General features: G+C 42.8%; 1 protein-coding gene across 1 annotated transcript in view; it reads right to left on the reverse strand.

Annotated features, from left to right (window-relative positions):
* Window positions 1–254: 254 nt before the first annotated feature.
* tmem104 (transmembrane protein 104) overlaps window positions 255–16,565 on the reverse strand; it is a 62,690-nt gene continuing 46,379 nt past the window's right edge. The window contains exon 10 of the mRNA XM_030058638.1: window positions 255–3,917. Within this exon, the coding sequence (XP_029914498.1) occupies window positions 3,154–3,917 (764 nt within the window). The 3' untranslated portion in view covers window positions 255–3,153. The remainder of the gene's footprint in view (window positions 3,918–16,565) is intronic.

The raw sequence follows: 16,565 nt of genomic DNA on the forward strand, positions 1-16,565 counted from the left end.
GACATTTCGAGACCCTGATTGTCTTTTGTGAAGTGGAATTTTACCTTAAAACAGAATTCAAACACTAAAATATGATTTTCAACAACTTCTCTGTACATAGTTCATGTTGTATTTATTCTCCAAACTTTATGTGCCACCCTCTTGGCCAGGTCTTGCATGGAAAAGATATTTTTAAAAAAAGTTTAAATGAATTGGGGAAAAAAAAAAAATCTTCTAATTTCAATTATAGACTTAAATAACTGAAGTTCAAAAGGTCCAGATGAACATAAAGCTTTTATTATTTTTTTTTTTTGTGAAACATAAAAATCAAACAGAAGTTGAAGTGATGCATTAAATATCAAAGTAATGTCTTGAATCACAGGCAGGCCAAATCCATAGAAACAGAATTTTCTATGGCCAAGTCATTGTAAAGCACAATCAGAAACACAGAACAAAAAAAAAAAAAAAAAAAACATGGAAATAAAACACATCTCAAAGTTACATTAAAATGTGAGGAACTCCACTGAAAACAGGCAAACAAACAAACAAACAAACAAAGATTATTACATTTTATTTGTAGGGGGACGCTGATTGTCAATTAAATGAAATGGCTTCCATGCAAGATGTTACTGACGAGCTCCTTTACAGAAAAAAAAAAATTACAGAACAACAGAATCGACAAGTTTAGGGCAAGAAATGACCCGTAAAAAAGGCACATTTCACAACTCCATACAAGAGTCATCAGAACTACATTTACTATGTTCAACGTTTACCCACTCACTCACAAGGCGACACACAAACACAACCATGCACACAGTCGCTCCTTTAGTCTCTAGATACATTTATAATGACCCACTTGGGCTGATTTTACTTTACATTTTAATCCAACACACCGGATGAAGACGGAGAGCCGCTCGTTCCATCACAGTCTGGGGAGAGGGAAAACCAAACGGCACACGGGAAACGGCAAAGTAAACATGTGAGTGACGATGAGGCTGGGATGATATTTCACGTATAGCTGCATGCAGGTAACCATTACAGGGTCCCAACGGCCTCACCCAAAACCAGACCCAGACTGACAGGCAGGGTTACAGTCACATACAGGTAAACATAATCTCTGTTTGCACGAGACAATCCACTGATTTGAGTTTAATCCCACGCCAATCTGCCATGCCTGTCGTTACAAATGAACCTCCAGTTACGGTATCACATGCTGGTGAGGACAGAAGTCGCCTGATAATGCTAATCCCGTGCAAATCATACATAACACCGCCAGATAGAGGTATCTCATTAACCCTCAGTGATGCTGAGACCATGCCACGATGCAAAACTTACAGCTGCAACGCCTAAAAATGCTTTAAGTATGGCACGTTTCCCTCAGCTACTGAGCTATACCACACTATCTGTGGTGCGTTTTTAATCCGCTGCAACTGCAGTGACACTGGCATCAATCCATGGTATCAGGATATCACTGAGGACCAGAAAATAACATCTGAATGCTTTGTTTAGTAGACCGCTAAACATTAACATATGCTCCTGGAAACAAGTAACTGCCAAAGGCAAAAGTGTGCAAACTTGTGCAATGTTGCAAGTGGAGGGTGCAAAATGTCCATGAGAGCATTTTTTTTTTCCTTTTTACGCCATTAGTGTGCTCAGACAGTTAGAGCTTTCCTTTATCGGCGCTAAACCGATTCAGCCATTTAGAGAACAGGCGTAGATCGATTGAGCGGCGGTATCAGCAGTGACGCTGACAGGATCACGGTTTACATCTTCAGATAAGATAGGTTTGTGCGCGTCCAAGGTCCTCATGACTCTACTGGCACATGGAACACAAGAAAAGACGAACGGGCGATAAAACCACGAAAAGGAACAGTAATGCAAAGAGTTAAGTGCAATGATGAAGTTCACCAACATACTGTAGGCACAACCCTGAGAGGAAGCTGTCAACAGTGAAAGGGCATTAGAGGGCTGCAGAGAACAACACATAACAGAAATGAAATACATTTAAACTTGACAGAAAAAAACATCAGCTAGCTAAAAGTTTTACGTTTTGTCAGCATCTGTAAATCGGTGTGTATTAATATTTGCGGTGCATTGCTAAGGTCGCAGCTCGGCCTCGTCGATGGCCTCTGCTGTTAGCTACTTATAACTTGCACACGGCCCAAGTTGAACTGCTGTAGATTACTGGCCCGACAGGTTTTTAGGGTGTGTGATAGATACAATGTGAGGCTGACAGAGTCATGAATGGGTGCTGAGCAGTAAAAGATGGCAGACATGCCCTGTGTGTGAACTACAGATGTGTGTGTCGGGTGATAAACAGAGATTGAGCTCTTCCTCCAGGCCTATCTGTCAGTGGATCTGTCATGGAGGGAGCTTCATTGTTCACAAGGGGAAGACGAGATTGGAGGCAGCCACCAGTGAAGAATGTATAAATGTCAGCCACAAAAGACTGATTATCCCTGATTCATTCATTTTTTTCCTTCTGTTGGTTTCTGTTCCAACTTCATTATTAAGCTGTGTAGAGGCCATGCGATTTTACAATGGAACATGAGCGTGCATTTGACAGGTTCTTTTTCTTCGCGCTACTGTGCTCCCACAATTGCTTTAATATATTATGTTCAAGTTGAATTTTGCTGGAACGTTCTGTCCTGAAAGTCTGGGACATCAGTTATTCTGCTCATACTCCCATACACCCTTTCTCCTCCTCTCTTTATTTGAGATTTCAGCGAGGCATACGGAAACGACGAAGAAAACATACAAGTCTCATCAGCTGTCCGCAAGACCACTTGGATACTTGATAAGTTAAAAAAACAAAAACAAAAACAGAATTGTTGAAGTGCAAAACCTTGCAAAAATCTTAGATTGTCCAGCTTATGTTAACAAAAGCACCCTCTTAACCAATAAGCCATGTCCTTTTCTTTTCCCTTTCTTATGCACTGTTGTTGTCTTCCAGCTTTTATGCCTGTCCACAATCACAAGACATTTGGTCCCTTTCAACAAGTTTGATAAATTACTATTAATTAACAATAAACATACATGCTACAGGAGTCCCATAAAAAGGCACACTGTCCAACCAGTAGCAAGTTCAATAAGGCCTCGGGTACAGGAGCAAAGAGACTGACCAAATGACAGAAAAAACAAAAATGTCAGTTTTTAGAGCGGTGTGTGTCGTCCTCATTTCTTGGTGTCATTGAGGATGATGTTGGCTGTGACAAACATGAGGCAGAACGTGGCCCACACCACAACAAACCACACCCAGAAGGAGTGGCGGAAGGGTGACTGGTGCTTGTTGACTGCATCCCTGCCCATCACGGGCTCCAGATGGCGCCGGCCGTAGTACACCAGGAGGGCTGGGATGACGTACTGGATGCCTGTGCCGGCGTAGGCCCCGGTGATGCCCACCAGGGACTCCAGATTGTGGGTGCAGAAGGCCACCAGGATTGGGGGTATTAGTGTAATGAGGGGGAAGACGATGCGGTCCACCACCCACGGGTACGTGCCCCCGTCCCGATGGAACAAGGTCTTCCAGTTGTTACGCAGCGTGACGGCAATGATGGGGAAGTTGGTGCTGATGGTGAAGACGGGGAACAAGCCCAGGAAGTATCGCAGGGCAGGAATGTTCAGCACGTTGCAGTTGTCTGTGAAGTTGAGGGTGTACATATCATGGAGCAGAGCGCTGTCGAAGCAGAAGATGGCGGTGAACGAGAGGAGGACGTAGAAGCCCAGGATCAGGACGTAGTCCGACAGCACCAGGACCCTGACGTGTTTCTTGTTCGAGATGGGCGTGATCAGGGAAGGCAGGGAGTGCTGGCACATGAAGGAGTAGACGCACACCCCAAACAGGTTGGGCACCCCAGAGATGGAGGCCACCGGCGGGTGGCCCTCGCCTGGGCCTTTGGTGATGCGGATCAGGGCCAAGATGATCATCATGGTGAACGCTGTAAAACACAAGCAGAAGAGAAGGATTTAGCAACATCGCAGGGCTTCAAATTACCCATTAAGGTGATGACGCTGACAGGGCCATAAACCTCCTGCACATTAGAGCTGGTGAGGTGAAATAAAGCATTTAGTCTCAAATCAAACTTTAGGTGGAAGGTCTCATTTTTTATAATGATAGCCCATCTCAAAACCATAATTCAGTCGACACTACTTCACAGAGGGTCTTTACACCGCTTTAAATTCCTCCAAGTAAAAAATGGCCAAGTCTGCAAAACGCATTATAAGTAGAAAGTCTTGCAGGATGTTGAAGGCTGAAAGTAGCAAAGATGTGTACAATAATGCTAACCCCCCCCCCAGCAAATGTATCTTAAACAACACCCACACACATACACATATACATACATACATATTGGCTTTAAGTCTCTTGCTACTATCCCTGAACTTAATTAGTGTGTGCCCAGTGCCAATTTCTGACCCTGTACATGCCAACAAGACAAGGTCTGGCGGTTTAACCATGAGCGGCTGACGGGTTATCCGTCCTGGGTCAACTTGGGGCCAAACCCTGGAATGATCCCTTTATCTAGCCATTCCCTAATCCCACCCACTTCTACCCCTCCTTTCCTCATTCGTCCATCCCACTATTTGCCTCCTTCATTACTCCACTACTGTTCAAAAAAAAAAAAAAAAAAAAAAAAAAAAAAAAAACCTTTTAAGGGAGGACGCCTTTCTCCATTGCTAATCTGAAAGCGATTAATGTTGACAAGGAAGGATCGTTCATGTCCTAATGGGCTGTAGGCGAGTGCTGAGCTGGTCAGGACAGATAATTCAGCTTCCTCTATGCGGATACACTCAACACAAACAGCTGCCGGACTGTCTTCGGCATCACACCGACAGGAAGGAGTGACATTCATCTGACTTGAAAGACATTGTGCCACTGTCTACTGTATGAGCTTGTTCTCCTCTCCCATATGCACTATGCTGCAGGTAGCATTTTGTAATACCAGTATATCATATATTCAATACACTGTGATACCTTTGTATATTCACTGTGAATAGATAAGACTATCTCATGCCAGCAGTACTGTTCATGCTGGTGTTTTGTGCGACCGGAGAGGATAAAAATGTGTATTTTTTTTAAGGCTTTCGCTCCTTCCAACATTGAACTCCCTTTGCACTGGAAGAATGGCGGAATCCCCCTTTATGCCATAAAGCAAAACAAAATGTTCACCACGAAAAACCAAAAGGTGACACACGGTGTAAAGTGCGATGTAGGGGCTGGTAGAGATCTCTTCTTTCCTTACAGAACTTACACTAAGGTCTCAAAGTTAATGTGGTAATGATTTATTGATTTTTAAACACTACATCTAACACATTTTAAGCGAAGAAGCTAATACGCCTCCTGTGATTAAATGACCCAGAAATGTGAAGCATAAAAAGCCAATATAAAATAAGTCACTGGAGACAGGTGACGCAAGAGAAACCACCAATGCGAACCTACCTTCCACCGTTCCCAGTGCATCTCCGATTGATTTCTGCGCGTGCATGAGCACGAGCGTCTCTAAAGGGGAGCTCTGAGCGTGGCATGCAGTCTTGTTATGGGCTAAAAGTCATGCAGCCCAGTAGGCCATCTCACCTCCACGCAAACTATCAGCCCGTGACACCGAGAGGTTAGTCACAGCCCTCCTGTGGCCAGCAGCCAGCTCCTCAACTTTCATCATCAAGCTGTCCTCTAAACACAGGGTGACATTTAGGAAGGATGAAAGATGCCACTCCAGCCCGTAATTTGCAAGCGCGCGGGCAGACGCCATCACTATCATTCAGGACCATTCACAACCTCAAGCACTGTGTGGTGTGGTGTACTGCATGACTGAGAAGACCTGGATCTCTGTTGTCCTTGATGCTGATTTTTTTTTTTTTTTTTTTTTGCTGACGCCGCCGTAGTTGCTCCCGGTGAGTGAGCAGTTATGGCATCAGTGTCTTGCTAATGAGCACTTTAAGAATCATGGCTGTTGTGGGGATCAAACCTGTGACCCATCTGTTAAGGGATATTTTGCCACTAAGCTGCTGTGAAATTTTGGCTATATTCACACTGCAGCTGGAAGTGTCCCAGTTCTTTATTATTATTTCCATCTAGCATCGCGTCGTATAGACTGAATGGTTTCTAATCAGTGTGAACAGGTAAAAGCAATGGGAAGAAAGAAGGGGAAGAGAGAGTGAAATGAAGAATGCCTAATAAGTTTATGTCAAGTTATGAAAGTCTTATGAAAATATAAGGAAACAAAAAACACGTCTGTCAGCTCCATCTGGGAAATCCCCACAAGAGGCCGAGCCGGCTGAAGCTCCGCTATCAGCAGCGGAAACAGTTCGGGGGACGTTGAGGGTCATGGGGAAGCCTAATGGTAACACTTTATAATAACCATTATTAATAAATGGCTAAACTTTAGTCAACAGTTATTTTACAGTTGACAAACAATAGAATTCAGATTCAGATTCATTCGTTTGTTTTATTAATTTAAAACCTCGGAAAACATATTGAGGGAGAATGCTCGTCTTCAATAGTCTGCTACAAGAAAACACGACTGATGACAAATTCATCTGAGGGGTCACAGTCGGGAGAGGGCCTTTACCCCTCTGAGCTCATCAGGGTGCACAGGAAACATCCCAGCCCCGGTAATGGTGCTCGGAGAAAAGTGGTATACGCCGGGAATGTAAAGTTTTAAATGGGGCTCTATTAATCTGCTACTGTGTGCTCTAGCAGTGGCACTTTAATGTATGTCAGGGGGATAAAATTCAGTCCAATTACCAGGGACACTCTGTACTGAAGGAAGGAGAAACTGTGACGAATGATAAAGGTATTCAGTACAGAGGTTGGTGTCTGTGGAAAAGAAAAATTAACAATTAACAAAACGGAGAATGGATGCTTACAGCAGAGGGAATTATGAGGGAACCAGAAAGTACAGTGATGAAGCAGATTTTTTTTTTTTTTTTCTTAAGCAAAAGAGGAGACAGCTTCATATCACACCCACAGCACTTTCCACAGAGTTGATTCAGAACGGATGCTAAACACACACACACACACACATAAGTGGCCAAAGTCCCTAAACCTGTTGATGACTTTGGGCACAAGTGGTCAATACTGAATGGATTTTTGGCGCTCATCCAATGTAATCTGGCTCTGGGGGAAGCATGCCCGCGGAAATGTCTCCGCACTCCCACCTCAACACTCCTTAAATAGAGAGCGGGTCAAACGCTTGGGCAGCAGACCAACCTTCAAGGACGACAGCGTTACAACACCTCAGCTACAGATGTCTGGGAAAGTTCCCAAAGACGTCAACCATGCGACTGCACAAAAAAAAAAATTCTGTCATCGCTGAGTGGCGTAAACCTGCACTGTACTGTACTGTACTGTACACACAAAAGCTACACCTGGCTCAGTGTTCTGCTACAGCAACAACTCATATTTTTTGAGTTTGTTTTCACTGCTTTGTCTGAATTGATGTCACAAGGTTATCATTAGGGATGGTCAACATATTGTGATGATACAGTATCGATACTGTGATATGAGAACAGATATTTTAGATTTAAGAATTTCCCAGTTTGGGATCAATAAAGTAAATCAATCTATCTATCTATATCATCTGGGATTTTGGATATCATAGTACTGTGATGCGGCATAAGTGCTGTCTTTTTCTGGTTTGAAAAGGGATGCGATTTTCTGAACTTAGACTGTTCTAACTCTGCTCTTACTTGCCTCTATCTGCTTGATCTTCATATCCACCTTACTAATGTTCATGTTGATGTTTATAAAGATTATAAACATTGTTAATGCATAATAAAAATCTTATGGAGTAAATATTTTGTGAAAACACCAGTAGTCATTCCTACAATAACGACACTGACTTGATTTCATTCAAAAACATTGTTATATTTGAATTTGTCCATATTGCCCAGCTTGGGTAATTATTATTTGTGCGTCTAAGGTCAGGGATAAACCCCATTATGTCCTATATGAGAATTGCCTTGACAGAGACATACATATTCCTCCTCTGCATCACTCACCGCCTCGCTCCCCCAGAGAAAAACGTCCACAATGTGTGAAAGAGCCATCAGCACTACCCATCTGTCTGCTACAGATAGGTTACATTCACTCCCTTTGGTCCCTTCTCTCGCCTTCAAACTCTCCTGTCTTCTCTCCCCTCTCTCTCCCCAGCCACCTGTCTGTCTGGTGTACACTGAGCAGGAGGAAAAAAAAATAATACAGGAAAGGAGCAGTTCTCCTTCCTGACATCAACGGTTGCAGTCTGTACAGGAAGAAAGAAAGGCAGGGGGCTTTTAATTAAGAGTGCCTCAGGGTGGCTGGGCACCGCTACATTACCTAACGCACACTTTGCCAGGCGAGCCAAGATTACACTGCTGCAAGAAAGCCTTTAAGAAAAACTATGACATTGGATAGTGATTTTCTAATTGTGCATTGAACGATTTCACAACAGCCTACACTGTAATGTGGTAATGAAAAAAAAAAACAACTTCATGTTAACAAGTCACAACACACAGCTGATACAGAGATGCTTTGACTTCAGTAAAGCAGCTCTCATTTTGCTTAGGTGTGGGAGGGGGCATGCCAAAATCTCCTTGAAAAATCAGGGCGGGGGGTGCAGTGGCAAAAGAGGAACACGACAAAAAGTCTGCCTGTTCGGCCGGAGCTTCAGATGGGTTTAAGTTGTGAAACCGCAGATTTTTACGGAGGTTCGTGTTTTTAAGACTCACTGGGGAGATGTCCTCGCGTACCCCCGGCCACTGCACAGCCAAAAGGAGTAAAGCCTCAAGAATTGATGATGATGATGGCAAAAGGTTAGGACTGCTCAACCGGCATCAACAACTCGAGCTGTTTTCTGCTCTCCTTTTTCAGGGCATAATGCATCAGGTGGCATGGGGCAATAAGGACACACTGGTAACCATGTGTGACACTTAAATGTGATTACAGCAGGTACAATGTGGGGAGATCACCTGCCGACTTGCTGCTGGAGTAAAATACACTTCCTGCTGATTCAAATCAAAATACCGACCATTATGTCACGTAGGGAAATAATGCAATGAAAAGCACACGGTGGCCCATAAACGCTCTGGACTGGGGCTAATAGGATGTTTCCGTGTAAAAGTTAACATTTGAAATACTAAAATCCCCAAATCCCTCCTAATTGTGCAATAACATAGAGCACAACACCCCCTCTCCCCACCAATAATCCATAAGGCTTTATGCTTATTAAGGGCACAGACTCATTTGTCTTACTTAAGGCGCAGGAACCAACTCCTTATCTTTCAAACAAATTGAAAGTCAATCAGATGGTAGAGAGGAGCCGAATACCAAGATCAAAGCCAGCAGAATGAAGCCTTTGATAATGTGCTCATTTGTCACTGACTCTCAGCTGCATCATGCTACATGAGGTAGGCAAGCCATGGCTGCCCGTGAGGATTTTATAGCACTTAGTGCACTTTCTGTCTATGAATCTCAATGCCGAGGCAGTGTGGAGTCACGATATGAAAGCAAATGATCAGCTTGACTGCTTAAGAACACCACGGATAAAGAAGAGAGCACGAACACGGTAAATCCAGCGCAGTTAGTGAGTAGTTTTTTTAATCTTTGAAATTTTTTTCATCCAACCTAGTAGGCATCACTGTTGCCCAGCGCCGTCATGTTCTTCTTGCTTATTATGTATAGCCAGGGAGAAATGGGCCTTGATCTTAACATGCTCTTTTCAAGGGCACAATGCCATTGACTTCTTGATGAAGTCTCTTCTGACGCACCTCAATCCCACTTACTTTAATCCACCTATGCGCAATTCTCCTAGCCTCACCATGGACCCTGCACGAGACTCATTCATTTAGATGCGTTGAGCCATTTACCTCATGTGATATCTCTCAGGATATGGTGATTACTTAGAGTTTCAGATCGACTCTCTCGGCCCTACGCGCCTGCCGATGCTCCCCCCCACCCCCACACTCATGTGATGGCAGGGACTGAGCGAATTGAGCAGGTGTCAAACAGCCACATATCATGTCCACATTACCAGTGCCCATCCATCTCGCAGCCTGTGATTTATATTACTTGGATGGGGACGGCGATGACCTTGTGGGGAATGCTTCAACTTAACAACCCTCCAGAGCGGGCTCTTACAGCTGTATTCTCCCTGGTAGCAAACAAAGCTGTAGCTGTTAAGCCAAGGCTGGCAGACACTCTCAATGCCCCAAGGAGTCACTGACTGCCTATGGAAAAGGACTCAGAAGCAATCCCCTGAGAGATGGCATCGCTGCACTCAATTAATGAGTAGAAAATGGCTGAGGGTGAAAGGTGATGAATCCGTAATGTGGCACGGCACACGTGAGAGCTGTAAGTTGAGGGACGGTCCTCTGAGAAAATGACTTGGACACTTTAAGCGTTTACGCGATGACAGTGAAAAGGCAAACGACCTCTCCGGTTGTGCTTTATGTCTGATGGAAGTGCCATGACAGCGACGGCATTTTAAACACTGAAGAAAAACACCGTGCGCCAACGCAATTCAAGGTCCTCGAAGAGTTGCTCTTGTGTCATCTCATCTCATTTGCCAATTTAAACAAACCCACCTCTAGTGGTTTTGGAGCATGGCAATCAGCCCATCATTAATTAAAGCAGACAATCCCTGCGCACTCTTGGATAGTTGTCCATGGTAATGAGCAGTTTCAGCTTTTTGCACAGTTCTCACCACGATGTCACGCTGCGGTAGACTTCTGTATGACAGCCCACCGGGTCACAGTTATCAGGGCTGGAGCTAGCGGGATGCTGCTGCTGCGCGTGGTGGGCTACCGGGTGATAGTGGCCGGCTTGCCTGGTAACAACAAGTCCTGTAATCTCAGATAGGGCTATCAGGAAACACAGCACAGAGAAGCACAGCAGCTGGCCTTCTGTTTTGCATCCTCACACTGTGGCTCGGGTTCACAGGGCTGAGCCAGCACAACTCCATGACATTATCTACGGGCTTCATGAAAACATCAATTAGTCCACTCACTCAGCCGTAGCTCTGCAAATTGCACATCACCCGCCGATAAGATGTTAAATGCACCTGCTTCTATTACAACATGCGAAGGCAGTGCCAAGGCACAATCTACAGAGTTCACAACATCTTTCAAAACACGCCAGCCTAAAACCACAGGCCACAGAAATAGGCATGCTTTTTTTTGTTTTATTTAGAACTTAAGGCAAATTTATTCAGTGGTACATCTCAACAATTACCACAATTAGAAAGACTGTAGGACTATGAGAGAATGAGCCCTATGTCTGAATATTAGTTTCAATGCTGAGCGTGTGTACAAGGTCTAAAGTGTGATTAAATATTTAATATTAATCTAACATAGTTGAATATATTTGCGAAATGTATGACTCACTAGACAGCTCTAACATTTTTATTCTTGCCGCCAAACCTCTCCAACCAGTAAAAGGAGACAACTTTCAGGTAAACAAGGGACAGAGATCAACAGCCGTGATTAAAAGCTTAGTTACTAGCTATTGAAACCAGACTGACAAGGGAGACGCCCAAACATTCCCTTGATCACCCTGGGATTCATCTCAGTAGGAAACCAAACATCTCATTACAGAAAGAAACAGCCATCAATACCAATGGATGGACAATGGCAGTAAAACAACAACAACAGTGTGAGTACTGGCTATATAGCAACATCCAAAAGAGTCAGATGCTTGCTGGATTTTCCTTGTCTGTAAAAATTTTAATAATGTCAAACAAAGATAGATTTTTCCTTGCAAAACCCGGTCCTTGTCAGTGTTTGCATTAAGTATGCGCGGCTTGATACGGAACAGAATGATTCATCCCAACCTGGGATTTTTTTCGTAAATGTAATTTTCAGGACCTCTGAACTGTGGTTCTGCTATAAGGTTCATTAAGACGTGGCCATATTTCACAATCCCCCTGTGGGCTGCATGCTCTGGACCAACTCAAGTCTCTACTCAACCAGCCACCAGAGTCCCCTTGACCTTCAAAAACAATATTTTCCTCCCTCACTGATATAAAATGGCACCGGGTAGCTCTGAATATCCCTGAGGGCACTTTCTCAGCTCTGTATACTTTATTCTAGTAAACCAAGACCATCAGATGGATGATGAGAGCCCTGGATCACTGAGGCTGCAAGGTCTCTCCAACGTCCACACACTGTGCGAGGTTATTTTGAGCATAAAATATATTTTTTTGACCGTTTAAAATTTGTGTTTAGTGTTTTAGATGAAAAAAAAAAAAAATCCCGCTTTTGTTGCAAACATCACAAATGTAAAGCTTTTACAGCCAACATATGTGTAAAAAACTTGTGTGAAGCTGCAAAATAATGCCGGCCCTTGTGAATAAAAAGCTCAGACTAGATATTTCAGAATGACAAATAATGCTGTCAACCAATAAATCACAAAGTAAACAAAATCAGTGGTAGGATGACAGTGTTCCAACTGGGAACACCACAGTGAAATTTCAAAATGTGCTTTCATGCTTCTCCAGGGAAATAAAATTGACATTGCTCTTGGAATGCATGATTTCCACCTCCATCCATATACCATGGAAGGAAGAGTAATACATTGCCCAATGGAGGCTACGCAACTGTCTATGCATCCTAGGGGAGACAGATGAAGGGTGATTAATACTCATTTGCTAAGTGAGGGGTCTCTCTGCTCGTTGCCTTCCACTCATACCACTCAATATCAATTAAGGCGTGGGCTCTTAAGCCCTCTTCTCTTGCCAGCCTTACAGTCGTGGTCTTGTCTTGGGTGGTGATAGAGATCCCTTCTCACAGAAGGCTGGAACCCAGAGACAAGGACATTATGGTCTAACATAACTTCCTGTTAGCAGTGGTATAAATATGTCCAGGAGGTAGCACTTAGAGCCCTGTAAGGATGATCAGACCATCTCTTTTGGAGTGATAATCTGACACTGAACATCAGCAGCAAATAGTAAATTAGGCATGGATGCTGGGAAAACAGATAAACTGTAAAGTGGGTTTTAGTAGAAGTCAAGATGAGAAATTAAAGGCTAAGTAATTAGTCAACACTATGGCGTCCAATAGCTCTGCTAATGCACTCAACATGAGATTTTGCTTTGGCATCAGTCAGTGCTGAGGAGTCTCAAGCTATTGTATCACAAATTACTAAACAGATTTAAAGCCTTTTTTGCCTTTTCAAAGACATGAAAAAATATTTCCCACACATGAATTGGCAGTGGTATTTACCACTCAACTTGTGTTAACCATGTTTCTTGAATACTGCAAAAAATTCCAAAGGAAAGCTCTTGATATCACCTGTGGCTGGGTAGGGTACTTCTTAAAAACTTTTTTTCACAATTTAAAGTTACAGTTTTAAGTGTTAAGATAGAAGTAGATTAGTATTTACCTGATACATTATTCCTCACCCGAGATGGTTTCCTGCTTTATTTCTTATTCCGTTTGGGTAATGTGCATATAGACTCAAACCACAATTCAACCCACAACAAACAACTTTTTAAGATTTTCTTGTTTGCATTGCACAGGCTTATACGTTGGTTCACCGCAATTTTAATACTAGCTTGAAGGCCAAATTGCCTTCATCAGACAGTTTACAAAGACCATGTTTACCTACCAAGAGGAACCAGTGGGTGCGAGACACTGGTGACAAAGTTAAAATCAAAGCAACAGTAAACAAGCGTTCCCCCATAAATGATTCAGAGCCTGCTTTGGGATACTCTAACAAATATGTCACCTTATTTTGACCTCTAACTGTAGTCTTCCCTTTGGCCCAATCAGTATAATTCTTGCCCCCCTTCCCATTTCATAGAAGGGTGGTACTACTGTAAGAGCTAAAGAGTTGCACAATGTGACCAAAAGACTAGACTCCAAAACCCCGGGTTATAAGAGAGGTGCCACACCATCCCAGGCTAATAGCTTCTCAATAAACAGCAGCATGTCACAGGCAGAGCAGCAGCAGGCAGGCACACCATCACTCACGTTTTGTGTAAAATAATGCAGGAGGGCTCACTAGACAAGAAAGGTGGCTACAGCTGAGTGACGACGACAGCGGCAAGGCCAGGGCCAAGAGTGAGTGGCAAGGACTCAGCACACAAACCAGCTGCTAACCTTGACACTCATGACAGCACAGTCTACTTAGCACTGCTCATCTACAATGCCATGTCCTCCCCGCAGGGCAGCACGGAGAGTGACTGCAGACACACCTCGGGGAGTCCAGTCACCGGCCCCCTCGTCTGTGGTGAGTAACGAGCGGGATGGAGGGGGCCCCACCATCAGTGGTGTCTAAGTTTCAGGGGTTTCAAATGAAATGGACCCCAACAGCAAGGAGACAAAAATAATCAAAATACCGCATTGTTCATCTGCTGTCAATAAAAAACTTTACAACTAATAAGGCTAAAGAATACTAAGACCTCGCTTTGGGCTCTGGATGGTATTTGTCATTTTTTACATTGATCAGGGGGGTTTTCAAATGCTTCCATGCTTTGAACCCCCAAATTGATTTTTGATAAGCCGTGGACCCCCGTTTGAAGTGATTGTGCCTTATATCCCTTATATCTAGAGACATTTTAGTTTGTGTTAGTATTACATGCTTGTGAAAGGCGTCTGAATGCTGCCTGAGCCTTCACATGCATTTAACCACAGGAGATCTGATACCGATCCAGCATCACTGATCTGATGTTTAAATATATCATTTTAATAATTGGAAATGTAGTTTTCTTGGCATTTTTTTTTTTTGTTTTTTGGAAAAAATTTTTTTTTTTTTTTGCTAATTTTATAATTATTTCTTAATTTGTCTCTAATTTCCTGGGAGTAGCCTAATTTTCTCACTTCTGATATGGTGAGATTAAACCAGAAAGAGGAAAATGTTTAAATGATCCCATATACATTTTCTGCATCGTTACAATTAATTCAATTACAGAGAAATTAAACTATTCCTTATGGAGGTCCCCTGGAAGCCCCTGAATGATTTGTATAGATGATTAATCAAAGTAACATTAAGATACTGAAAATAATTGCTACCTTAGATGCCCCCCTCTTATAATCTATGTAGAATCTGACTTCAGGTTGTTGAACTTGCATTCAACTACATTAAATTTAAAAAAATAACATTTGCCTGAGATTAACTTTGCTTTGCTTGTTCTGCTTCATCAGTATTAATGAGAATCTGTTGTTTACTCAAAGAGCACAAATCATTGTAAGACACCTCATACATAAAGCATTGTTTCTGGTGTAGCATTAAACAAACATGCCCTAGTAAATGAGGGCAATTTTGTCAAGAAACCATGAGTCTAATCCAAAGATGAATTTAGACAGCATATAAAAACAGTTTTTTTTTTCCAAATGAGAGAGACTGTGAGAGAAATAGATAGTGGATGACTGGGGACTTGACTTGCAGCTACTTTTAGTTCTTAATTTCTCACAGAATTACCTGCTTACTTTGTGAAAAATCTAGCTGCACCTGATGGCAAAGGTAGAATGGCGAGGGAAAAAAGGCACTTGGTCTGCATGACAAGTGGAGCTGGACAGCGGTCTAACTGTGATCTGCTGTCATGCTGCAGGCCTATCATTATGTATTTCTGGACGAAATGACGGTGTCTCAGCAAAATTAATACATTCTGTTATCCTGGAAGAACACCCACTCTATAAACCTTCCAGGACAGTCAGACATACATAATCCAAATTGCCTTTAGACAATGGAAGATATTCTTAAAAAAAAAAAAAAACGGGGGAAATGTCTTGGTTCCCTGCACTAAAACAGAGAGCCAAAGCTGGAGGCACAAACTGCAAGGAATATAGGCTATAGCCAATACAAATGACCTAATAAAAAATTTAATTGACTAAAAAGGGCCGGATATACATTTTCAGAACCCACTGGAAAGGCAACTGACGGTTGGAGGGTGAAATTTCTTTGTATTTTTAGCACACAGCTAAAACGTCTGAGTTCTCACAATAAAATACTGTGGAGTCAAGCGTTACAAAGGGTATATCTGTCTTCTGTTCTGAATCCAGAGGCATATGGTACCATTTGTTAGCTCAATTACTGCTGTATGTCACCAATGACTTTCCAGGTTTACACCAACTTAGGTACTTCTAGACCCTCCACAGGCCAGTTTAGTACAAGTGGACAGCCTCTTTTTGTGTCCAATATCCATGGACTGACTGTAAAAAGGAATAGTGATGTGAGGCAAGTCAGTTTACCCAAGGTCACAGCAGGGCTTATCAAAAGCACCCAGTAAAAACCTCCAAGACAAAGCAATCTCGAGCGAATACAGCATCAGCGGTCAGCCATTTGGCATATTATTTCAGTAGCAAATCTAACTGCTCCTGCTTATATTTTGACTCTTAAATTACAATTTCTGTGAGGAATTATGTAAAGCCTGCATGAAAATGACCCATAAAAATGAAGCGATGAAAAACAATGTTGACTCCAAAGATACACTAATGCAGATCAAGGACAAAAAACATTACACCAATTGGCTCTACCAAGTGGTTATCAGTTTCCCTCCAGCTATTTCCTCAACTCCAAACCATAATGTTCTTTCTTCTGGCATTTAAAATGGATTCTAAATCCGATCTTTGATGGCCGTTTTATCTCCGAGCATCCTTTTCCGCATATGCTA

This window comes from Myripristis murdjan, chromosome 8 (assembly GCF_902150065.1).
Source record: "Myripristis murdjan chromosome 8, fMyrMur1.1, whole genome shotgun sequence".
NCBI lineage: Eukaryota > Metazoa > Chordata > Actinopteri > Holocentriformes > Holocentridae > Myripristis > Myripristis murdjan.